We start from the raw sequence: 24,750 nt of genomic DNA on the forward strand, positions 1-24,750 counted from the left end.
TAAGTTGGTCTACAATGGAGCAAGGAGAAGTCACTTAGTACTTTCTAAATAATTCACAAGTGACATCGAGATGGCAACTTTACTCCACGAGGCCAAATGGCCTATCAGATGTGCCCTCTGGACGAGGAAGCCTTTAGTTACCGGCTTGATGATTAAAATGAGCGAAGATGTCAACGCTATTCGGAAGGATTGTCAGCACTACTCGAGGCCGCAGGGGTTCTGATAAGGAGGTGGGACAAGGCGATCGTTTCAAAACAGAGCAGACAGCAGCGCTATGGTGTGCTTATATACTTTTGAAACTTGGACACTTGTAGTAATACAAATTCCAATACAAATGTTCTCCCTCTCTAAATCGTGAATTTTCGTCAAGACTCTATGTCAGTCCTGCCCGGGCTTTTGGAGTGCGAACATCGAAATCTGTGTTCAGCAGTTTAATTTAAACAATATAGTAGCGTTGACAATTTTCTAGTTCTTGTTTTTCTACGTATAGCGTCAGTGATTTAATTGCAATAAGCAAATTTTGAAGTTCTTTATCCAAAAACAATAAATACGCAAAATAATTATTAGAATTCTAGAAGAATCTAGTTCATTCTAGTTGTAACTCTATGAACCGTTTGGCTGCTTGCTACTTATCGCGCTCTTAATCTCTTTGTCATTATGTCCACCGTCGAGAATATACAGAGGGCAAGTATTTATTGTGAAAATTTTATTTTTAACAAAATGAATTTTTCATCAATTATTCGCAAGCATTACATTATAATAATATTAATTTTGCAATATCATGTTGAAGAGCAAAGAATAGCCATGCCGATTACGATTTACACAAAACATAAACTTTTGACTCTACTTTTTAGTATTATGAAATCAAATTCCACATACGTGAGAGAAATTCCAAGGAGGCTTTGGCAATGTTGAAGAAATATCCTTCACAGTCGAGTTTCTACAACGTTGATGGTTCCACTCATCTCCACTCAGCAGTGTTTGAAGGACTTTTAGAAGTCTCCGTATACTTGATGAAGAACGGTTGCGACGTCAACTTTGTGGATAACCAGGGCAACACAGCTCTTACGATAGCAATGCAAAATCTACCCTTTGAACGTGATAGCGAGTGCATCTATTACCTGTTGTACTACGGAGCTAACTTGGCTCACAAGAATAAGGCGGGCTTAAACGCACTAAGGATCTTCGCACAGAGAAATTGCTTCAACAGAAGGCAGATTCACGATGGTTTTCTACACGTGATCAACACCTGCGATCTCAGCGACATGGAGATCGCGGCGCTTTTATATGAGGCTTACTGGCCCATTTCCGCTGTCTTGAAGATTCAGAGGCCAAACGTTATATCGATGATGAAAGCGATGGGTGCTCCTAATTAAAGACCAATGTTAACATCCCAAACAATGAAACTTCGAAGCGCTATGCAGCCAGTAGCGACAACCTCAGCGTCATTGAGTTCCTGATCAAAAGAGGAACGAAGGTTCGGGCTAAGGACCGCAACGGCCGCCAACCAAACAGGACAAAAATCGAGTCGACTGCCTGTACTTCGAGAAGAAGAAGACTGACCGAGTATCTAATTCGGATGCGTGTATTATTCATTATTTTTGTAATTACTTAAGTAGTAGTCAAATTTGACCAATGATATCTGTCTTATTTGTTTGAATGTAAATACCTCGACTGAACTCGATAAGTTTATAATTTCGAGCACCCTGAATGTACATATTTTAACCCCAACAACCCAGTCAATAAGAATCATATAAATATAAAGCGTATTTTTAACAAAAGTTGTGTACAGCAAACTTTGTTCAATAAAAGTTACAATACCAACAATAAACAAAATACCCTTGTATACAAGCACATCCGAGCGATTAGCCCGTAGCGGCAATAAACATTCACAGCTGATTGCCTTCTTCTGGCGACTTTCATTTGCGACGAGAGCTGCGCACTTGAAGATGTACGTAATTTCTTTATGGGCAAGAATTAGGTTATTTATGTTTCTCTTGAAATCTTTATGGAATCGCGATAAATGTTTACAAATAAGCTGGAATACCAACTCGGTTTTCGAAACTGTTCGCAATGTAACTTGATTACGGCAATCCCGAAGTTTGCTCTAACCCGCGCGAAATCGTCGATCTGCGGAAGATAGTTGCGTTGCTCAGAGCCAATCTTCTTCTCTGCACCTCAGCCGCGAGCGGAAGAAGAGCAGGCAGCCGAGACGATCTTTCGGTCAGTCTGTGCTCGCGCAATCGCTACACTGGTTTTCGCGTACACGTGTGTTCAGGTTTATGGCTCGTTTTCCCGAAGGTGTTGCGCGTCTTGCTTCCGTCGAGCTGTGTTGCGCGGACTGGATTTTCGCAAGTTTATTTTCCGGTTGTTTTGAAATTTTTTCACGCGCGCGCGTGTGTGGGTGGGTAATTACAATTTAATGCGGAATTTTTATTGCACGATTAAAACACCGCGTTTCAAACGTATCACTGTAAATAGTAGCAGTTAAGGCAGCACAGCTCAGCACCTACTGTATAATATACAGTCGTAATGCGCCATAAGTAGATCTACGTTCGCAGATGCACCCAAGCATTGTCACATGCGCGCACACAGACAGAGCGACTTGGTTTCGCGATACCGGTATACGTCCTTCATTTATATTCCGGCTTAATATGTAACGCAAGCCGCTTATTGTCGAATCACGACAGCGGCGGGTACCGGCAGCATATACCGCGACGTCTATTATAACGCTCGCTTCGGTGATTATGATAACGAGGCTGCACTGCTACTATTGGTAGTAATGCAGGTAATCCAGCCTGATTATCGATTGCGTAATCGAGATGTTAATAGCGCCCAGGATATACAACACTGGTGCATACACATTTTCGCCGATGGGATTAAACTTTGTCGATAAACATATAGACACTTTGGACTTTTATTTTTAATCTCGATGTGCTAGGGCGTGAATAATTTAAGCCGACCCGCGAGATAACTTATTTGTTTTTTCACGGCTCGAGACTGGCCTCGAAAAAAGCGTTCATTGACTGCTCTATCGATATACGATTATTATGCAGGTCTGCGGTGTAGCAATAAATCCCCGCGAGAAGATATCGCATTTGCATTCGGATCATTCTTCATACCAAAATAGAGCTCTTTATTCGCAAAAATGTCGAGCGCATTTTTAATTTTCTTTCGAAACGAGCACAGTGTATTACTATCCGAACAGAAATCGATTCCAGAGCTCGTGGCAGGCAACATTCAATCGCACTGATTGAATTACCGTCGATATGTGTACTTGATGCAATCTTCCGTGATTCTACGCGAATTAATCCGATGCCTGCAGACGAGTTTATGGATTTCATTAGCGGCTCTTGCGCGCCGGAATCGCACGCTTTGCTGGTGCTACATTGAATGAGAATTACTTATCAAGTGCTGCTGGGTAGAGCGAAATAGATTGTATTCATGAATCTATAACGAATCGAGTATACGTCATGCAGTCGAGTACGTCGCATTGAAAATTCAAGTATAGTAACTGTAACTACTGGATGTTCGAGGAGTATTGATTTATGCGAAAAAAATCGACAAATCACGCGTTTCTGAACAGAGAAAAGCTTTTCCAGAGGCGACAATCAGTACACGTGGATCTGCCCACTGCGGGGCGCGAAAGTGTATTCATGGATTTTTCCTGAAACATCAGCAAGGCGAGACCTCCTTGCGATCGCGCAGGGGGATAAGGATAGGCGAGTATATAGGGGAACGATTTAGTGTTGTTGCCAGTATCGGCCGAGTCCAGATCGTGACCCTCGTGTGATTTTTCGCCCTTCGAGGGGAGCCGCAGCCGACGAGTCTTTCCGAAATTCTTGTTAGCGAAGGACACGCACACGTGGCGGGAATCTATGGACAGGCACGAGCCGGAGCTTCGGAAAAAGGTACAGTGGATTATTTCGAGAGATCGGGATTTCGCCGAGGGGAAATTAAGTTTTTATTCGAGAAAGAGAAAGACTCGATATCGTGATTCTACTTTAATCAATGAACCGTTGTATTTGTTTATTGATTTTTTATTGCAGAACTTTTCGCATAAACGCATAAGTCATCAACTTCCACCGAAGGTCCTCCATTCGCGTCAAGCCAAGCGTAAAACCCCTTTGATCCCGGAATAAACTCTCGAGTGCACCCCTTCATTCAGACCTGAAGAATTCATCTAACCAAATAATGAAAGCCTTAAGAAATCGAAAAATACATCGCACGATACACGTCGCGTCGGTTCGGCCAACTCGAGTCCCTTACGCCTTTTTTTGATACGTGCGCGATTATGATGGAGCCCCTTACCTCGGCTCTCCTTTGCGCAGCCGTTCGTGAGAATCATTATTCCACTTGGACGATGTAATGACGTCCTTTTTCTGTTCGCGCAGTCACGCGAAATTAAAGCCCTCGCCTTTGTGTGCGGCTAAATCGCCGAAGTTTTTTAATTGCAGTCAGTCTCTTTATCGGATGTTTCGGCTCGGATGCCGCTCGGGCTGTTATGTAGTAGTAGCGGTTTGTTGTTGTACTCACGCGTGCTTTGTTTATCGTGACCATTACATTATAGCTCAGATCGACTGTTGGTTTTTTTCCGTTGAATTTCAAAGCGAATTATACATCTCTCTGGATTCAAAGTTTCCTACAATAGCATCTCGAGCTCGTCGAGTAGAACTCGACTGAAAAATCCTTCCGCAGCTAAAGAACTACTCGCGCGCGGTGCTTGTCTTGAGATCCTTGAGGATTCGCTCGAGCTTCTTTCCCCTCTTGCGCTTAACTTTTCTGCGGCCATACTTACAGAATGTGCACACTTTTCTGGAATGCCCCCGAGAACTGGGAAAAATGAGCTAGTTTTTGTGCTGAAACATGCCCTCTATTTTCATCGATTAAAATCAGTCTCAAGCAGTGCAGTGCATCGAATCGACCCGAAATAAATCCCCATCTCGAGCATCGTCAGCTCGCCGCTTCGGTTATCACGTATTCAGTGCACAATTCCAGAGCACAAACAGTCCCATCAAAGCCACAGCTCGGCACTCGCGGCATCGATGCTCTCTCGAGCGGTTCATCGGTCTCGCGGCTCTGTACCGATCTCGCCCTTCATTATTCTAAAATACCAGCATCCTCCGCCCAACGGCCTTGCCCGTATGGCATGTATATATATGCTACACTGCACCGGTACGTACAGCCGACGAATTCGCGGAAAGGCAAATTATGGCAATCTACGGACGGCTTTGAGCGCCGTGGGCAGGGTCAAGCGCGAGAGAGACTATGTATGTGTGTATACGAGCACGACCAGCGCATATTCATGGAGCAGCAGCAGGAGCGTGCACTTCAAAGCCAAAGAGAATGCCCGAGATACACATCTCTCTCTCTCTCTCTCTCTCTCTCTCTCTCTCTCCCTCTCGTGAGCTGCGTATCTGAGTTTCCAGCCGTCATCAGCTCCTCGGATGCTCGAGGAGGCTGGTTACATGCACACCTACGTATAAGTGGCCCGTTTGACGGCCGCGCACGCGAGAGGAGTGTCGGGACTGCATGCGATTCCTGATGGGGCTCTTTGATAGGCTGGATGGCTGGATATATTTTTGAACTTGAGGGTCTACGGTTGATGACGGAGATATTCAACGGGTTTCATTCGTCATTGGACAGAATGATTAATTTGCAAAATTGCAAATTGATTATTATTGTTTAATTGACACAAGTTGATTTTCAAAGCAACACCTTATTTACGAAACACAAAAAATCAGCGTTTGTAAACAATAATCCGGTTCAATTTCTAATTAACCGGCTCGTTCGACACAAACAAAAAGCGAATTGAGAGAGAGAGAGAGAGAGAGAGAGAGAGAGAGAGAGAGAGAGAGAGAGAGAGAGAGAGAGAGGACACGGCCGAGCCACACGTGTACGTAAAACCGCGCGCGTAAATAGCCGAGATCATTACCCCATAACGGATCGCGCGCAGTGAGGGCGATACATTATACGCGCAATTGCAAGGGCCATCTCCGCGGGGAAATGGGACTGGTGCGCGGTTACAGCTGGTTCCACGCGCACATCCTGTCGTGCGTCCTATACGCGCGCATACGTACACCTTGGCTCGCTGTACACGTATAGAGCGGCTCGTGTCTCCGCAGCGTGTAAGTGCTGCTTCTGCCCACGGCGGAAAAGATATATGAATTGCCGGCTGTATTTATGCTCGCTTCCATTGGCTCGAGCGTTCATAACACGAGAACTGCGAGCGCGCGTGTATGTATAGAGTATCGACGCTATCTTGCTTGATAAATCTATCCGCGAATGAATTGATGAGAAGAGCCCTGGCTCCGAATGTTTATTGCCGCTACGGGCGAATCGCTCGGATGTGCTTGTATACACGGGTATTTTGTTTATTGTTGGTATTGTAACTTTTATTGAACAAAGTTTGCTGTACACAGCTTTCATTAAAAATACGCTTCATATTTGACTGGGTTATTGGGGTTAAAATATGTACATTCAGGGTGCTCGAAATTATTAACTTTTCGAGTTCAGTCGAGGTATTTACATTCAAACAAATAAGACAGATATCATTGGTCAAATTTGACTACTACTTAAGTAATTACAAAGATAATGAATAATACACGTATCCGAATTAGATACTCGGTCAGTCTTCTTCTTCTCGAAGTACAGGCAGTCGACTCGATTTTTGTCCTGTTGGGTTGGCGGCCGTTGCGGTCCTTAGCTCGAAGCTTTGTTCCTCTTTCGATCAGGAACTCAATGACGCTGAGGTTGTCGCTATTGACTGCGTAGTGCATCGAAGGGACTCATTGTTTGGGACGGTAACATTGGTCTTCGAGCATCGGCATCCATCTCTTCCATCATCGATATAACGTTTGGCTTCTGAATATCGAGGACAGCAGAGATAGGCCAGTTAGCGTCATGTAAAAGCGCCGCGATCTCTACGTCGCTGAGTTTGCAGGACTTGATCACAAGTAGTAAAGCATGGCGAATATTCTTTTTGTTGAAGTAATTTTTCTGTGCGAAGATCCCTAGTGCGTTTAAGCCCGCCTTATTCTTGTGAGCCAAGTTAGCTCCGTAGTACAACAGGTAATAGATGCACTGGGTCTCACATTCAAAGGGTAGATTTTGTATTGCTATCGTCAGAGCTGTGTTGCCCTGGCTATCCGCGAAGTTGACGTCGCAGCCTTGCTTCATCAAGTATATAGCGACGTCGATCAGACCTTCGGACACTGCTCCGTGGAGATGAATGGAACCATCGGCGTCGTAGAACCTCGACTGTGAAGGATGTTTCTTCAATATTGCTAAAGCCTCCTCGGAATTTTTCTCATGTATACAGAGTTTGATGTAATTATACTGAAAAGTAAAGTCAAAAGCCAAGTTTATGTTTTGTACAGATCGCCAACGGTATGGCTATTTGTAACGGTTATAACGGTATTGCTCTTCGATATAAACTTACAAAATTAATGTTCTGTGTAGCTAATAGACTATTGTAAATTGTTATTGTAACGGTATCGCTATTATATTTTAATAACTTTCTCACGCGTAAATCATTTTTTAGTATTGAAATTCACACTACTGGTAATGCTTGCGAATAAACGATGAAAAATTCATGTTGTTAACGATAATATTTTCACGATAAATACTTGCCCTCTGTATATTATCGATGGTGGACATAATGACAAAGAGATTAAGAGCGTGATAAGTAGCAAGCAGAAAAACGGTTCATAGAGTTACAACTAGAATGAACAGTATTCTTCTAGAAATCTAATGATTATTTTGCGTATTTATTGTTTTTGGATAAAGATCTTCAAAATTTGCTTATTACAATTAAATTACTGACGCTATACGTAGAAAAACAAGAACTAGAAAATTGTCAACGCTACTATATTGTTTAAATTAAACTGCTGAACACAGATTTCGATGTTCGCACTCCAAAAGCCCGGACAGGACTAACATAGAGTCTTGACGAAAATTGACACTTTAGGTAGGAGTCTATCAAAAATGTTCAATTATTTTGTCTCTGTCTGTGGTTGAAAGAGGGAGAAGCTAATAAGAGAATTTGTATTGTGTAATTATTACGAGTATCCAAGTTTCAATAGTATATAAGCGCACATCATAGAGCTGCTGTCAGCTCTATTTTGAAACGATCGCCTTGCCCCACCCAGTTTTTCAAATAACGGCTTTTTTGACAGGTACCGAGCTATAATTTAGATATTATCTATTGCTCGTAGATATGCCAAAACGATCGCTTCCTATTCATCTCATGTCTCTACCCCCGATTACGATAAAAATTATCAATATATTTTTAATTATACCAATTTAAATGACACATACCGTGGCGCCATCTTAGAACAAGCTATTATATGAATGTTGACGTGGAAGCTCAGCCCAGAGGACGTCTTGGTTCCCAGCCCTAAACCCGTGTTAAATGTACATCTACATAAATGCTCACGGACATGCTTTTGCATGTGTGAGTTAGGCAGGGCAGGATACTCACACGGATCGCGCATGCGTAAGCGTATATATAGATATACATTTAACACGGGTTTGGGACTGGGCACCAAGACGCCCTCTGAGCTGAGCTTGCCCACAATGTCCACGTTCCTAAGAGATACAAAAAAGATATTTTGACATTATTCTGTAGTAAAAAAAATGAATTTAACCAGATTTAATCACTTTAAATATAATTTATCAATTTACAAATGAAATTAAAACTATTTCAAAAGTGAAAAATTGAGTCTTATTTTGAATGAATATTTCAAATTGTTAAAAAAAGAGAGGAACTTCTCACTAAAGGAAGAGCGGGATTTTGGGGTTTTTCGTTAGAGAAAAAATTATTATATTTGGTTTTTATCTCTACAATTAAATTTTTTATTGAATATATTCTCTAAAGTAGAAGTAAATCAATATAAGTTTTTATCTCATTACAATAATTAACCATTAAAAGTAACAACAATCATCAATGTCAAACAATACGTTTAAATTATTTTTAATAAACTACGCCTGAACTGATTTACAAAATTTCGCTTCGACCATTCTTCTGTAGATCGAGAAGTCGGTGATCTTTTCATTAAAGGCTTTTTTCATCTCCTCGTCCGCTGCCCACTGAGCAAAGTCACTGCTCGTACCTTTCAGTATCCTCAGCATGCTCACACCTTCGTGAACTTTGCAGGCTTTCATCTTCCTTAGTTCCGCCGTGCAGCTGTCGAAGTAGTCGCGCAACTCGTCCCTGGAGTATATGATGTACATATCTTTCTCACTGACCCCTATTTGCATTATCTCGAAAAGAGCGAGTCTTCGCAGAAGAATACGCGCCACTGTCATCTTTCTGTAGGCGAACGACAGCGGCGTTTGGCCCTGCGTGGTCTCTTCGTCTACTCTGGCACCGTTATACAGCAAAAACTGAATCATCAAGATGAGATTCTTTTTTATCGCAGGCCGACGATCAGACGGCCAGAAGTTGTGGCTGGTATAACTCATCAACGCGTACATCAGTGGTGTGACGCCCAGATTGGTTTTGCCGTCGATTCTTGTACCGTTGCTCTGCAGGATCTTGGCTACCTTGGTGTTGCCGCTCCACGCCGCGAAGTGGAACGCGTTCAGCCCGTCGAAGCTCCTCACGTCCCAGTTGGTCACTGTGTTACTCCTTTGCAGGATGTTCATCACTTCAGCATCTTGATTACATGCAACCAAATGCAGCGCAGTTCTTCCCTTGGAATCAACATATCTAAGGTTACCTCCGCTTTCTATGAGAAACTCGACGGTTCTCTGGTTGCCGTAGAGAAGTGCCAGCTGGAATGGACTTTCGGCGTCGTACTCGGTGTGTTGAATGATCTCGTTGGGATTCAGACCTCTGTCCATCAGCATAGACATTATCTTGAGGCTACTGGTACCTTTGATGCCGGACATCACCGCAATGGATAAGGCATTGCCCCATCGAACTGTTTTTTGATGAATGTTTGCACCTCTCTTGATCAGAAGAGCGACTTGTGCGCAGTCGCGAATTGCAGCGGCTTCGAGTAGTGCTGACAGTCCTTCCGGGTCCGTTGCGTTGACATCTTCGCCCATTCTAATCATCAAGTCGGTAACTGAAGGTTTTCTCGTCCACAATGCGCAGCGTATGGGCCATTTGGCCTCTCGGAGTAAAGTTGCCATCTCGATGTCACTGATATCGAGGTACCTCAGACCCCTGCATACCTCTCTGCCGAACCACTTCTTGCTTCTCGGCATGAATTTCTTTCTAAACAATATGAGTGCGTTAATTCCGCGGCGGTTTTTGTGAGCGACGTTTGCACCTTCGCGTATGAGAAGATCGACGACTTTTCTCATCCGATCATCGCCCGGAGTCACCATGAGAATAGGCGTGTCTCCGAACGAATTCACAGCGTTGACGTCAACGCCATTATTTATCAAGAATTCGACGACTTCGCTATCACCGGCTCTGGCAGCGAGATGCAGGTGGGTATCTCCTTCACAGTCTACGTAACCGATTTCTCGCGGATTGTTTAGAAAGTAATCGATGGCATCTCCTTGCTCCATTGCAGACTGACTTAAAACTGATATTTACTTTTGAAAAATAAAACGAACTTGTAAAGCACGCCGGACGAACGAACATTCAAACACGACGTTAGGATGAAGACACTCTAGATTGAGCTTCTAGCTAAGTGACTTGTAGCTACGAGTGTCTGAACTTGACTGATCGTCCACTGCTTTGCACCCCCGACGATACCTACCCTGTCGCTGCTAGAGCTGACCCAACCTGACCAACCAAACTACGCCCTCCATGCCGCGGTAGCCCAATCAGGTTCCTTGCTGCTCCGGGATCACCTCCCCTCTTGGACCTACTCCCACTCTGACACCCACGCCTGCGGCCCTGCCACTATGAGGCCCCTCCTATATCATATCAATCGTGAAAATAGCCATGCGCAAACTAAATGTTGCGATCAACATTGCTTATTAAACTTAGACACTTTAAACAAGTGTATTTAAATTATATCCAAAGCTAAATTTACCGCGCAAGGATTAAAGCGCGACGACGAGGGTGAACTGCTGAACCTATAAGTAAGCGGCTTTATGACTGACCAAACGCGCATACATTACTCCAAGCTGGTCGAAAGCTTATTAGGAAGCCCTTCGCTGGTACGACGCCAAAGACGCGCGAAAGTGTAAGCGATAAAAAAGTACACGCACGCGCGAGTACTCGAGGTTCATGTTTTTACCTCGCAGCACTTACAACTATTTCGAATCACAACTATCATCGCTTCCTAAAACAATCGATTCTACAAAAGCAAATGAAAAAAATCACGCAAGCGCTGAAAACACGCGCGCGCACAGAAGGCGCAAGAAAGAGGAATGCAGCTCTCTGCACTTGGAAGCGCGCGCGCGAACCACTTGTTGCTATAGAGGCCGGAGATCGCGATTAGAGGCGCCGCTGTGCATTCTCCGCACTCTTTCTCTGTCTCGAGCTTCTTTCTCTCGCGCGTCTCTTTTTGCCAGCCATGTATACGCGCTCGCTTCTACCTGCTCTTATCAGCTCTTTGTTTCTACGTGTGTTGCTAGACGCGCGTCGCCTCAGAGCTCGCGACGGCTCTTTGTTTTCGCGCTTTTTCTGCGCCCGCAGGAGGATAAAAAACGAGCCGAGGCTTTTTGTTCGTGGGACGGGGATTTGCGAGGCGTTTTGTTCAGTAGAGGCTTTTCGGATTTTCAAATGTTACAGCTTTTGAAAAAAAGCCAATTTGTATGCTAGATTGCAGCAAATATTTATTCACTGATAGCCGAAAAAAAAAGCATCCACTGAATGCCGAAAAGTCTCTAATTCGCTTATCGTCGTCAAAAAGGAACAACAAAGAGAAAATCTCTCGCCCACGCGTCCAATGTAAACGTTAACGCTTTTTTTGCACGTCACAAAGCTTTTCATCTATATACAAAAAAGCCTCGATCCATTGGCACTCCAATCTTGCAAATTAGCTGAATTGCTTTTACCGGCGGCGGCAGCGAAAATAATTGCCCTTTCGACCGGTGTTTTCGAGCAGGGCGCGTCGCGGCGCCGATGTCCACTCTTGAATAATGCAAATCGATCGAATCGAGTGCACGCGCGGAAATTCGCGTGCGCGCTGTACCGATAATGGCCCCGGCAAGTTATTCGTGATGTATGCCCGTTCATACGCGGCTATGACGGATTTTCAAATTTTCGAAATGAGGACGACATTTTTCGCCGAATTTCTGTGCTTGCGTTAGAAATGAAAGCTTTGTGTACACAGAATGCGAAATAAAAATTTGTTTTTTTGAAAGAGATAAATAGAGTGTCGACACGTGGTGGGAAAGTGTGGATCTTGATTACAAGGCTATCAAGCTGGCGATGCGGACTCGATATTCGAATGTCATCAACAGGTGTGCAGCAGTTTTTTCCCGGTGTTGTATTAGTTGACAAAAAGCAGAGGAATTTAATCGGCAGATCGTAAATGAATGTGAAAAAAACGGCAGTATAAAGGTCACTTTACATGCTCTTACAGTGAACGGTGAGTGATTTTTTTAAAACTTTTCTTACGCATTTTCGCCTCCTGAATCCGAATCGCGAGGGTTGATTGCTGGAAAATGCGTCCAGCAACAGTTATAAACAGTTAAAATATAAAATTTATTGTTGGATAATCCAAAATCGCGGTTGAAACTGGGGAAAAAAGTTTCTCAAAGCTATTTCATTAATTTTTACACCAAATGCACTCAGTTTGAGAATGAGAAACGACTGGTTTTGCAAAAATCGCTATTTTCTTATTTTTCGATGCAGTCGACAGTAACTTGCTTTACCGACCAAGCGCGCCTGGCGCCGCTCGGTTCAGTCTCGTGTGCGTTTACTGTCGACCGCATCGACAGCACGCGCCTGTCGTAAACAAGGAGCTCAATGGCACACCTTCTCCACCCCTCGACGACAGTCAGGTCAGATTTGGCCTGGCCTACACCTTTGGGGTTTCCCCAGGGTTCTAAGGCGGAAGATAGCGTTGGGAAAGCCCCGCGAATACCCTACCCCGTGTAGCAAGTACCGCCACCCTCGATTATCTACTCGTAAAGCAATAAACAATCTTTAATGCCCCAACCGACTATATAAGGAATATTTATATATGGTGTATCTGCAAAAGTACGGCAGGTACTGCACAAGATTCTTTCATGTAATTTGAAAAGCGATTGCAAAACCAATTCGTCGGAACAAAAAGCTCGCGGGCGTAGTTTAACGCGACGACCTATACGTCGATCTCCTTTCCCTGGTGCTCGTGACCCGGTTTAGACGATCGACTTTCACTACTGTACGCGATCAGATCACACCCGCGCAACAAAAGATTCCACGACAAACGCCTACGACGCATCGTATAACTGGCTTTTATTGTGCAGTGATTCATTCGGCCGGCAAAATCGAATTTTATCACCGTGAAAATTAGATCGCGATTTTTTCAAATTTTCATCCTATATACCCACACCTCGACAAACCTTCTCGAATAAAGCCTCGTTGCACTAATACACGAGTTTCGACGCGATCGTCGCGTATAGCACAGTGTTGTGTATCGATCCGACGAAAGCGCGTTACATTCTCGCTGATTGGACGTTGATTTGCGATGCGTGAACGAGCCTCTCGGCCGATGTCATTACGAGCTTTATGGGATTTGCTAGGCCTCGTCGGCTGATGCTTGTGACTATACATTAATGTGGGAAGGAGCGAGCGTATAGAGGCTGAAATGGAAAGTTGACGCGCGATGAGAGTTAATTCGATTTTTTTCTCGTGTAATACGCTCTGTGCTTTTATTGCTTTCGAAGCTGATGCGCAGGTATATGCCTACTGCCGACGCTTTCGGAGGAGTAATATAACGAAGGCACATGTATCCCAGCTGCGCGACGCTTTCGGTTCTGTCCTTATGCGGTATATGGCGTGTGCTGTAAACGTTGCCGTTTCCGCGTATGGAGACACGAAGACGCTGGGAGATATTTATAATACAGTAACAAATCGCTTGGCAAAATATGCACCAACTATTTTTTTTTGTTAACCTTACCCAGTACTAGGTAAGTATAATAAAATAATTGGTAAGTTACCTGCTTTTTTGGTAACATTTATCAAGTTATTGGTGCGTATTTTGCCAAGCGGTTTGTTACTGTTACCAACCATTTTTCTCTGTGTGTGTTTGATTTATATTAACACTTATTGTAAATGAATAAAAATCCGCGAGGTTTCAAAATAACTTTTATAGCCTTACCCACGTAACGAAACCATATACAAAAACAGCTCATACGAGCACACGCATATCGATTCGCCGATCGCAGCTTTGCCAAAAGGGGCGCCAGTGTACGTATATAGGTAGGACATAGGCGCCGTCGAAGAACGCGTTCTCTCACGCTTTCACTCGGGATTACTACTATGTGTGTATAACGTACATATAGTGTACACATACTGCGACGTATATTGGTGCATTGTGAGCCTGTGTCATGGACGCCCTGTGTCTCATTACGCAATACACGGCCGTGGACCATTAGTTTCTCTCTCTCTCTCTCTCTCTCTCTCTCTCTCTCTCTCTCTCTCTCTCTCTCTCTCTCTCTCTCTCTCACTGCGAGAGACACAGTGGCTTTCTTCCGGGGATATATTATATGCGCGTACACCTACGCCTACTCGCAACATTTTGTTGCCGCTGACGAGAAATCGGTCGTCGTTTGGGAAATTTGCGTGGTCAGAGACGGTTTTTTTAAAAAGACGCCTAATTTGTCATATACAAAAATTTGTATGTATAATATAGATTTGAAATATTATGAGTAGCATATTGAAAAAACATCATAACATTTTGACATCTTCTAAAAAATACAATAATAACATCCAGATACTAAAACAAACAAGCAAAAGAAAAAATCTGTTTAGCACACACGTGTACACACGCTTACGAGAGTACGTGTGTATCATACACACACACACACACACACAAGTCGAATCGGGCGCGGCAAGTTTGCTCGCTTGATTAGACTCGACCTCACCTCTCGCACGATCCGAACTCTCTCGCCTTAATTGGATATGAGAGCCAATGGATCGAGCTAGAGACGGATGAATAATCTCTCGCTCACGGCTCAATCCACATTTTCCTCCTCCTTCTAGATCACCGTTGAGGCAGATAAGCGCGTCTTATATATTGAATACCACGTATCCCTCGCCTGATACTGCACACATACGCGTCTCCGTCATCGATCCTGCGAACTGGCCTACATTTTCTATACATCTATACAAAACCGACGATGAATGTCATCAGGTCAGAGTCGTTCCCCCGCCGCGGGCTGTCGTCTCATCGACGAGATGCCAAAGAAGACAAGAGATTAAATTTCAGGATGCGCTTTTATTACGTACACACGTTGATGATAAAAGTGCAGCGACATTCCTCAAAGAAATTCGCTGATGTATACACACACAATAACGAGATTCCTCCGCATAGTGGAAAAGAAAAAAACGAAGAGCAGACACTGGAGTTTTTATCGAATCACGTCCGCGGTCTGGGACGTCTCTCCTGAGAAATAGAAAGCCAGTAGTAGCGTGCGCGCCCTGGTCCTCTATGTATACCTGTACCTACCCTCTCGAAACGGAAATTATTCCCCGATGGAATCTAGCGATCCGTTTACACGCCGTCGTAAAATCGCGCCGTCGTGTATACACACAGGATACCGTCGCGCCCGACGACTGTATATATAGGTATATGTTTACGGTGAGCCGTAAAAGGCAGGAATTTTACTGGTCGTCTCCAACGCTGTCTTTATTTCCGCGAGTTTCCCTCTGCTTTGCTTCGTTCGCTTTTTTCTTTTCCAGTTATCTCTCGATCTTAATAATCTCGAATAATGCACGCCGCACTCTGCGAATCTGTATAGTTATATTTATAGAGAGTAGTCGACCTCGTCGCCTTCGTTCTCTCGAGTCTCATCTTAAAATTGATCCGTCAATATCCAAACTAAATATAATACGCGTGTATAATATTATCTGCGCCGCGAAATAGAAGCTCCAAGTTTAAAGCTCGCGCCAAGTTTCTTCGTAAACTCCTGGCAAAGTCGTCAAAATATCTCTCTTTTCGAGGAAGAAGATTAAAAGACAAAATCAGGATTTCGCTGCTCTGTGCTCCTGCTCACTTCTCCTGCGCGTAACAGACACCGCGCGTGTATGTGTATAGAAAGCGGGAAGGAAAAGTATTGTATAGTCCCCTTGCCTCGTTAGTTCCGTCGACTAATTTGCATTTCGTCGCTGCGACAGATGCTCGCGACGCGGAAAGCGGAGCGCGAGAGTGAATTTCACCTTTCTTCCGACTTTACTCCATCGTACTCTCAAAACTTTGTACATTTGAAAATGTATTTGCGCAAATTGCAAAGTGTAGTTAATCGACGAGAGAATTTCTCGCACGGGCCGTTGTGCAAGAAGGTCAGAGGGCACGACATACCGACACGTATAGTTGTACCGGCCATTTCGACGCGGATCATACATATATATATATATATAGCTATAAGACGCGTAAACAGCGCCCGGATAGCCTTGGCTCTTGCTCATAATCGCTTGTGTGTGTGTGCGGATGTACACCTACACAGGAGCTGTTGTCCTGGTTCCCTCGGTGGGATGAGCACTAATTGCATCGCTCGATGAGTCGTGAGAGAGCCGTGGTCGTCTGATGCGATTATCGTGATGCGATTCAAGAGGAAGAGGCGCAAGCACGCGAGCTTTACAGCTGGCTGCTGCTGTACTGCACCGAGTTCGAAGGTCGAGAGGTGCCAAGTGCTGGCGGTGATTGGAAACGAAGGCTCATTTCAATGATACTCAATAAAGTCCCATACTTAAATCTGAAATCCGTCGCACGCGTCTCTCACGCGTCTCCAAAAGCCATAAACCGTAGACGTATTACCTGCTCCGAGTTTTATAACACTTTACGAGGGGAGCTGGCAGCCCGCGCACCTTCTACGCCCCTTAATGGCAGTCATCGGGGCAATGTGGGCCTTATGACGTTCGGGGATTCCCCAAGGGTGAAGGACAGTTGACAGCGCCGTCGATTTTATGACTCGTATATAACGACTCGCAGTGCTTCTCTCTTTTTTTACTCGCAAGTCATTACTAGAAATAAAACGCACACGTTTGTTAGCGCTTCGAAATCGCATTTTCCAATCCGGCGCGTGCGCCGCATCAGCCGCGTCTATACCCTCAAAGTACACGACACGCGTGTGTATACGTATAGCCTCGAACGAGGACATAATCCCTTAGTTGAGGGCGTGGGCACGCTTGGGCTTATAATCGCCGCTACACACGGGGACAGAGCGACGAGTTGTGACTCACGGAGGTATCTACATTACACCGCAGGGCCGTGTCTTCACCTTTGATTTGCAGATTTAAATGATACGTGTATAGCGTATACAGACGATGATTGTGTATAGCGTAGATTGTGTAGGGGGTGAAATGGGAGCTGCCAATTAGCGGAGTTTCGGGATCGGCAGTTGATTAATGGTATGGCTGTTGATCGATTTGCATGCGAATCGCTGATCGAGAGTAAGTAGCTCGTCGACTTGGATCTACTGAATAATGTCGATGGTCATTCGGACGGATACCCTGTAGCGGATTGTCGAAGGATGGATCATCGCTTGATAGTCTTGTTAATGATCCAACAAATAGGTTTTCGTTAAGATTTTTATATTCTCTAAACATTGATCAAAGTAGAATTAAAATTTGTCAATATCACTAAACCCAAAACGAGTTCAACGCACCCGTGTACGATTATACCACACCTCCGTCAGACTCTCAGCTCGGCAAGATGACAGTAAATGCGAAACGAGCGTCGCGAACCCACAGGTGGTCGCGAGCGTCTGCGGAGAAAAAACGCGGCTCCTTTTAATTCCGCCATTTTTCACGAGCGCGAGCACCAGACGTGCACGCGCGAAAACTCGTTTGCGAACTTTGCGCGCCGACGACGACGACGGCTTTATTTTTCGCGCGCGCGAGAGAGAAGAAAGATATACACAAGTCTGCCGCTGCGCTTTTCCATTATTTTTCGTCCGCGTTCGCTCGGCTCTTTCTTCCAGCTGCGCTAGATACACTTTTTGTTTCGCGCCATATCGCGGATGAACCGACTGCTGCGGAAGCGAGTCGTTATAAATGATGCCCGCGGAGAAATACGAGGAGCGAGTGTCTAGTGTGTTTGAATAGCATTATTCGGAGATAATGGAGGGGAAGTTTCGAGAGGGTGACAGTTTTTCGAATGGAAGCGTTGCTCTGGAATTTTGCTCGGCTGCTGATGCAAACTGACGGCTTATCGCGTTTTCGAGTCTTGTTTTTGCGACTGTTTTATCGACGTTTTCGCGAAAGTGTGTATATAGAATTTTCCGTGGATTATACAGTGTCAAGAATTTAAAATCATAGAGTACGGACAGTTTTCTGTAGTGCGAGCGTGGTCTTTTGTGTTGGCGACATTTGAATAGAATCATTGTCGCGTGAAAATGTGAATTTTGTTATCTTTACGTCAATATTTATTCTGTCCTCGATACATTCTTTTTTTATGTAAAACACTGTTTTCTAATCAGTAAACAGCGCAACACAACAACGAAGACCAATGTCAGCATCACCTCCGAACAGCAGTCCGACATCAAACATCGCCGAGTTCTCACCGCCTACTCTCCGAAAGCCCATTCGCAAATCAGCCGATTATCGCACTGATCCCCTCCGATCTCCCCGTACACATACATACACTCTCCGAGCAAACAAAAGGAGCGAACCTCTCCGCGCTGCGTTTTCTCACGTGCGAATGTAAATCGCTGGGCGGCGGCGGCTTCTGAATCACGATCTCTCGGCTCGAGTTCTTCCCAGCGGCGAAAGCCGTGCAAGCGAACGAAATTGAGTGATTGATCGGCTCGGCCGATTGGTTTGGATGTATTTGGTGCTGCTCTGCGCGAGTTAATGAAGCAAAGGCTTTTTTTTTTGTTTTGAGCGCTGGGAAACTCGGCTGATGTGTGTATTGATTATTTTTCAGCCTTATTTTATATAACTTTCTAAACATAACAATAGGCGAGAGATACTTGTCAAATTCGAGAGACACATGCTGAATTATTCAGACGCGCGCTCGGGTCGGAGACATTGCTCACTTGAAATAATTCTCGCTTTAAATAAATGAAGCTCGTATATTTTATTTACACACATCTCGCGCATCCACGGTTATGCGCAATAACAAATTCCGAGTTTATTGGCATAGCGTGCCATTACGTTTTACAAAGCCAGACCGTATCGCTTTGACTCTGTGCGTGTGTATTTGTGTTCCCGAGAGCTTTTTGTTTATCTATAGCCTTTCCCTCAGCGGCTATCTATTTCTTCTGCGGGATTCCGGCATGTGGGAAAGAAAAATAGTTCATTGTACCGGACGAGAATCGAAATTTATCGAGGCGGGGAAGCCTGCTGTGTTCTTCGTGCGAAGCCTTGTATCGGAGTTATAGAAAAAAAATCACGCTTTGGAGCTGTGATGAAAGAGACGAGGCTGCGGCTGTTGAAAACAATCGCCGATTTTATATAGAAATCGCGCAACATTTAACTTATCAAACAGAAGCGTATTTCGTATAGCCCATTATGAAAATCGTCCGCGTAAGTCACGCGGACTCAGAACGGCATCTCGCGAGCTTCCTCGGAATCCTCGTATGCACCGCGCTCGAGAGCGCAGGCAAGGCGATAAGGGCGTTCACCAGCCCAAGCCGCGTGGAGAAAGGGAAAAAGATCCTGCAGACCGCTCGGCGCTTCTTTCTCTTTATGTACTCGCGTCCACCGACGTTCGCAAGTACCAGTGTAATCGCCTTAAAATTCTTGAAACCGATGGATTCATCACTATAGTATGCCGCACAAAATCGAAAGCAAATCGCTGTGCAAACACTCATCAACTCACAAAATCGTGCCTCTCGCAAAGCAATCGATTAAATCCTCTTTCCCATGCTCTCAAGAGCTCGTGTATACACTTACGCGTATACATCTGTAGAGTGCACCGCACACGCGCTCTTTATCCCTCTGTTTTGCCTATTAGCCGCGTCGGACTGGCGCGCGAGCGTTTCATGGTATGTGCGCGGCTTTTAATTATGCGGATGATCGAGCTCGGCTTCACGAGCAAAGACGGAGCTGCTCGCACACAGGGGATAGTCCGTGTATAATCACTTAAGGCTATTGGCTCTTTCTCTCTCGGCGTTTTTACGATTCGCCGTAAATCCAGTATACGCGCGTAGTAAGCCTTATCCCTCGTGGATGCTTGAGAACCGGGAGAGAGAGAGAGAGAGAGAGAGAGAGAGAGAGAGAGAGAGAGAGAGAGAGAGTATGCGTGCGCAAGTTGAATTCACGGATAATTGCGATTACGAGTAGCTTTTGTATTAATACCCGCGTATACCACACACAGTGAGGATGAGTGACTTGCCGAGGAGTTTATCGAAAATGCGGTTAACGCACGGAGTCTATTATTTTCAGTTGTGTGCTCGATATAATGAGATGATTATTATTATTATTATTATTTACGCCTGTGTTTGAGATTGAAAAACTTACGTGTGTTTTATGATTTTTTTGTTTTAGACTCGTGACCGTGATGTCAACGAGTGAACGAGGTAAGTGCAACATGTTTTTTCGTAAAGTTTCACTGCACGTACCAGTTTGCGTCACAAGAACCCCGTGAAAACTCCTCTAATAAGCCCTTGTACAACCTAGCGTAAAAAGACGCAGAAAAACAATAAACGATAAAGCTTTCGCCCGACGTGTCGTCGCTTCGTGTCCTCTTCAGCGACACAGATCGGTCGCGGATAATTTCATTCTCCCCGTCGACGCCGCGCACGTCGTCGCCACGAAGGGGCTACACTGCGGAGCCAAGTTATATTGCCTCGCGCGAGCCACATATGCCATCGACACTTTTTCGCCTCGGAGCTGACGAGGTCCTTTAAATTGAATCGCTGTCCGTGTACGCGATCCTTCGAGTTTTTTGTCGTTCGCTACACGCGAGCGGATGACAGTTATTAATCTTTTTGTCTCGACGAGCTTTTGAAAAATTGCCGTGTTTGCAACTGAAAATTTCATTTTGAAAATTCGTTCGCTATGGTGCTCGGCTCGTCTAGTCGAGTTCGTAGATCGCGCAAGACGGCTTCAAATTTCAATTACGCAAGCTCAATTGCGCGTAATTGATATACCCTCGAGAGAACGCGATGCTAACGCAGGTAACATCGCCGGATTTTTTACCTAATTACGCCTGATTAACGTGAGGGCGTGCACATCGATTTTACCTAAGCGCTATAGCTCTCATCGCGGATATATAGCGCACGAAGGTATAGACTCTCTAGGTGCATACTCACCGCTTGCATTCACGTCATGATCGCTACTAATTGAATTGCGGCATCACTGGGCAGGAGTAATTAAATCAATTCCGCAAGTGGCCCCGATCAGATCCAACATCCAAGGTATAACTTTATAATATGCGCTGCTTCTTGATCGTTTGAGCGTGAGCAAGTGGAGGCTTCATTTTTATCGCGTCCCACCGCATCGTTTTTTGCAAGTTGATGAAGCTTACTTTAATCATTTTCTAATACGATAGAGTATAATTTATTCATTTCAAAACTTCAGGTATCACTTCAACAACGGATCCAAAGGTCGAGCAAAAAACATTCATTCCAATAAAGATTGTCTTTCCAATTATCCAAACTCACCCTGAACAAAGTTACCGCGTTAATTGGCGACACAACCTTGTGTGTAGCCCAAAGCGTAAAATTGGCCGACAGTATCGCCAACTAATGAGATGCAAACAATAAGTTTCGCAGTAGCTCGTCGATTAAAACTCGCGACCGGTCAGCGACACACACTAACTGTTCGCAAATAGGCACGCGGCCTAAGACTGGGTGAAATTTGCTCGAACGACGGCGAATCGGGCGTCTGTTTACTTGGGCGTAGGAAATGCGGGAGTTTGAAACTTTTGCGGAAAAAGTTAACGGTCGGTTGACTAACACGGGCAGTGGCTTTTTTTGTGTAGATGATTGTGAAACGTATACCCGTTTATTGTAACATTTTGCGAAGTTTTTAATAAGCGTGTACTCTGGTATCAACTCGGAATGTTGCACAACAAAGGCAAGCATTTTCATTTGAATTTTTCATCGAGAGCTCTTTTATCGAAAAGTTATTTTATTATTACAGAATTTTTCAAGCAATAAAAACACGGACAAATATTTTCCCTTTTCGCGACAACGAGAAAAAATTACAAAGTCCCTATAAAAATTCAATTTTCCCCGCTCTAATGGTCAACCAACATCTTCCGAAATTTCACTCAGCAATCCTTCCGTCCACGTCACAACTCAAACTGCAAGTCGGCGAGTATAGCGGCCCTCGCGCGCACGTATAAACTTTACGACGGAGAGAGATTAGAGTCCGAAGGACCTCTCTCGCAGGCTGCGGAGATCAGAATTGAGTTTATTATCGGCGATTTGTCGACGCGGCAAGGCGGTTAACGCTCCGAACAATGATCCTGCGGCGAACTATTATCCGCGAGAATTAGGATGCGCGACGCGCGCGTCGCTTTTGCGGACCTCGACTATAAGCCCTCGCGTCGGGTGTATCCCTAGCGTATTGTCGCCAAGTTTCCGAGCCGAGATTGCGTGGGGTCCTCCTCGTCGTCGTCGTGTGTATACGAGCTTATACTCTTGTTGTTTCGTGTGTTCTTGGCTTTTTCTTCTCTAATTGTGGGATATTGAATGCGTCGGATTGTCCATTGAATTCGCCGACGCGAAAGCAGTATATCTATATAATTCAATCATCAACGCGAGGACAGGACGAAATCGAGTTTTTAAACGAAAAAGCGTCACGCACCGCGGTCATATTAATTAATGATTTTCGAGAGATAAACCCCCCTCAGGGAACGCCTCTGAATTAACGGCAGGCCATAAAATCGGATAATTATAAACAAAATCAAAAGCAGACAGCTGCTGCTGCTTCGCTCGCGAGAGCCTCTATTAACGCGCTGCCAAACAAATACCTCGAGAGCGAGCGCCGCGGACTCATTATTTATCCCCGCGATTTTAATCAGTGCTGCTCGCACGTGTGCCTCGCCGCAAATGGGATCACTCTCGCGCATGATGGCGTCGCGCAATATATAATCTTGCGAAATTCGTATAATTGAATCATATATCACCGAAAACTTTTGTCTCGTTGGGCACTCGCGATAAGTGAAAAGCTTCCAGCCGGCGAAGATAGGTGGCGCATAGGCGCTTTTTAGTTTCCCTTAGTAGTTGTCGGCGCACACGTTGCTGAAATAGAGATGTTTATCAACCACCTTCGTGATCGGCCTAATACTTGGGCTGCTTGCGCTATAACTGTCAGACTACTTCCTCTGAGAGATAGAATTATCCTCAATGTGTTGTAAAACGTACACAAAACAGATTCATTACGCGACGACGTGGATGTTGGGTTATTTATTCCCCCGTAAATCCGAAATTTAATATCTATAGGAATATTGTCACGAAACATAAAAACCACCGGCACAAGCGCCTCTCCAGCACCTTTTTTTTATTAAACACGCTACTAGCGCGTAAAAATAAATAACTGCACCCACGCGCTAGCGCAACAGCGCGTCCCTCCTAAACTTTATTAAAAACTAAAACGAAGAGGACAGCACGATGCAGAAATCGTTAAAACCTGTCGGCGGAAAAAAAAATTTCAACAGGACTGACCGTCGTAAAAAAAAGCATCTGCGCCCCGCATATAGTCATCTCGATATTTACGGGGGAAAATTCAGTGCGTCATATAGCTTGATCGAGAAAAATCCTCGAGTAAAGCCGTAATGCCCATACTCTCTTGCGTCGAACGGTTGTGTAATTAATCCGAAAAGTCGGCGTATTTTCGGCGCCTTCGAGCCGTGGGCGTGCCCACGCCCGAGCTTATTAATAATCCCGCGAGTCAATATTATGTGCGCGAAGTTATCGTCTATGACCTCGATTCGAGGCTCGCGCGCGTGTGTCCACGCTCTTGAATTTTAACCGGGAAAATTGTAAATCGAGAGCTTCATTATGTGTAGTCGAATTTTCGAGAGGGGGAGATATTCGGTTATGCCTCTCGGGTATTAAATTTTGATGCGAAATTTCGCTCTGGGTAAATAGATTTTAAGAGCGGAGTTTTGACCTGCAAGTATTCAGTCTCTCCCGCGCGCGCATGTATACAAAGTTCAAGGAAAACGCACGAATTCCTTTGAAAATTTTCAATAGCTCACTCGTGCGCTAAATCATCATCCAGATATATGTATATACGTTTACGAGTCTATATCCGCCTTTGCAACTTAATTGCTCGGAGCTTTTTCCAAAAAAAAAAAAACTCAAGGACGAGCTGCGAGCTTGCGCGAGACAGCAGCAGCGTATCAGGCATTAAGCTGCGCTGCTGCAGGTATGCCCATTTCACGGGATTTCTCGAGGGTTATGAGATGCGCGTGGTTGTAGCTTTCCTCGTAAAAGCTCGGCAAAAATCCCCTCCGACTGAATTTACGGTTGAAAGTTTTAATCGAATGTCCACTGACCGAAAGAGAGAACGGGAGAGAAAGCCCGCGCGTGTGGGATGAATAAACTTTTTCCCGCGCCATTATCTCCGCTCACGTATCATAAATTGCGCCAAACACACACACACATTCCGATCATTGTTCCCTAATGTGGATTGTTCGATTCGGTCGTTACTCTCTTTTATACCCTCGATCGATTGAAAGCGATATAGGACGCGTCTACCTAGAAAGCTATTAGCTTAGCAAACGTCAC

The 24,750-nt window shown here is 44.7% G+C and overlaps 4 protein-coding genes across 18 annotated transcripts in view; 2 read left to right on the forward strand and 2 right to left on the reverse strand.

The window, feature by feature from the left end:
- LOC103317425 overlaps positions 1–24,750 on the forward strand; it is a 219,560-nt gene that overhangs the window by 75,821 nt on the left and 118,989 nt on the right. For all 15 annotated transcript variants that reach the window (XM_031926130.2, XM_031926136.1, XM_031926128.2 and 12 more), the window contains one exon: positions 20,555–20,586. The gene's annotated coding sequence lies outside the window, so the exon portion shown is untranslated. The remainder of the gene's footprint in view (positions 1–20,554; positions 20,587–24,750) is intronic.
- LOC103317423 (putative ankyrin repeat protein RF_0381) lies at positions 363–1,836 on the forward strand. Its single transcript, XM_008215445.3, has 2 exons — positions 363–684; positions 855–1,836. Exons 1-2 carry the CDS (start codon positions 658–660, stop codon positions 1,374–1,376), a joined length of 549 nt encoding a protein of 182 aa, XP_008213667.1. The 5' UTR covers positions 363–657; the 3' UTR covers positions 1,377–1,836.
- Positions 6,369–7,953, reverse strand: LOC103317424 (death-associated protein kinase 1-like). The gene is made up of 2 exons (XM_016983963.3): positions 7,633–7,953; positions 6,369–7,338 (listed from the first exon to the last, which is right to left on the reverse strand). The coding sequence occupies exons 1-2, from the start codon at positions 7,657–7,659 to the stop codon at positions 6,760–6,762; spliced, it is 606 nt and encodes a 201-aa protein (XP_016839452.1). The 5' UTR covers positions 7,660–7,953; the 3' UTR covers positions 6,369–6,759.
- LOC103317447 (ankyrin-1-like) lies at positions 8,983–10,524 on the reverse strand. The gene has a single exon (XM_008215555.1). It carries the CDS (start codon positions 10,522–10,524, stop codon positions 8,983–8,985), a length of 1,542 nt encoding a protein of 513 aa, XP_008213777.1.

The sequence above is a fragment of the Nasonia vitripennis genome, chromosome 3 (genome assembly GCF_009193385.2).
Source record: "Nasonia vitripennis strain AsymCx chromosome 3, Nvit_psr_1.1, whole genome shotgun sequence".
Taxonomy (NCBI): domain Eukaryota; kingdom Metazoa; phylum Arthropoda; class Insecta; order Hymenoptera; family Pteromalidae; genus Nasonia; species Nasonia vitripennis.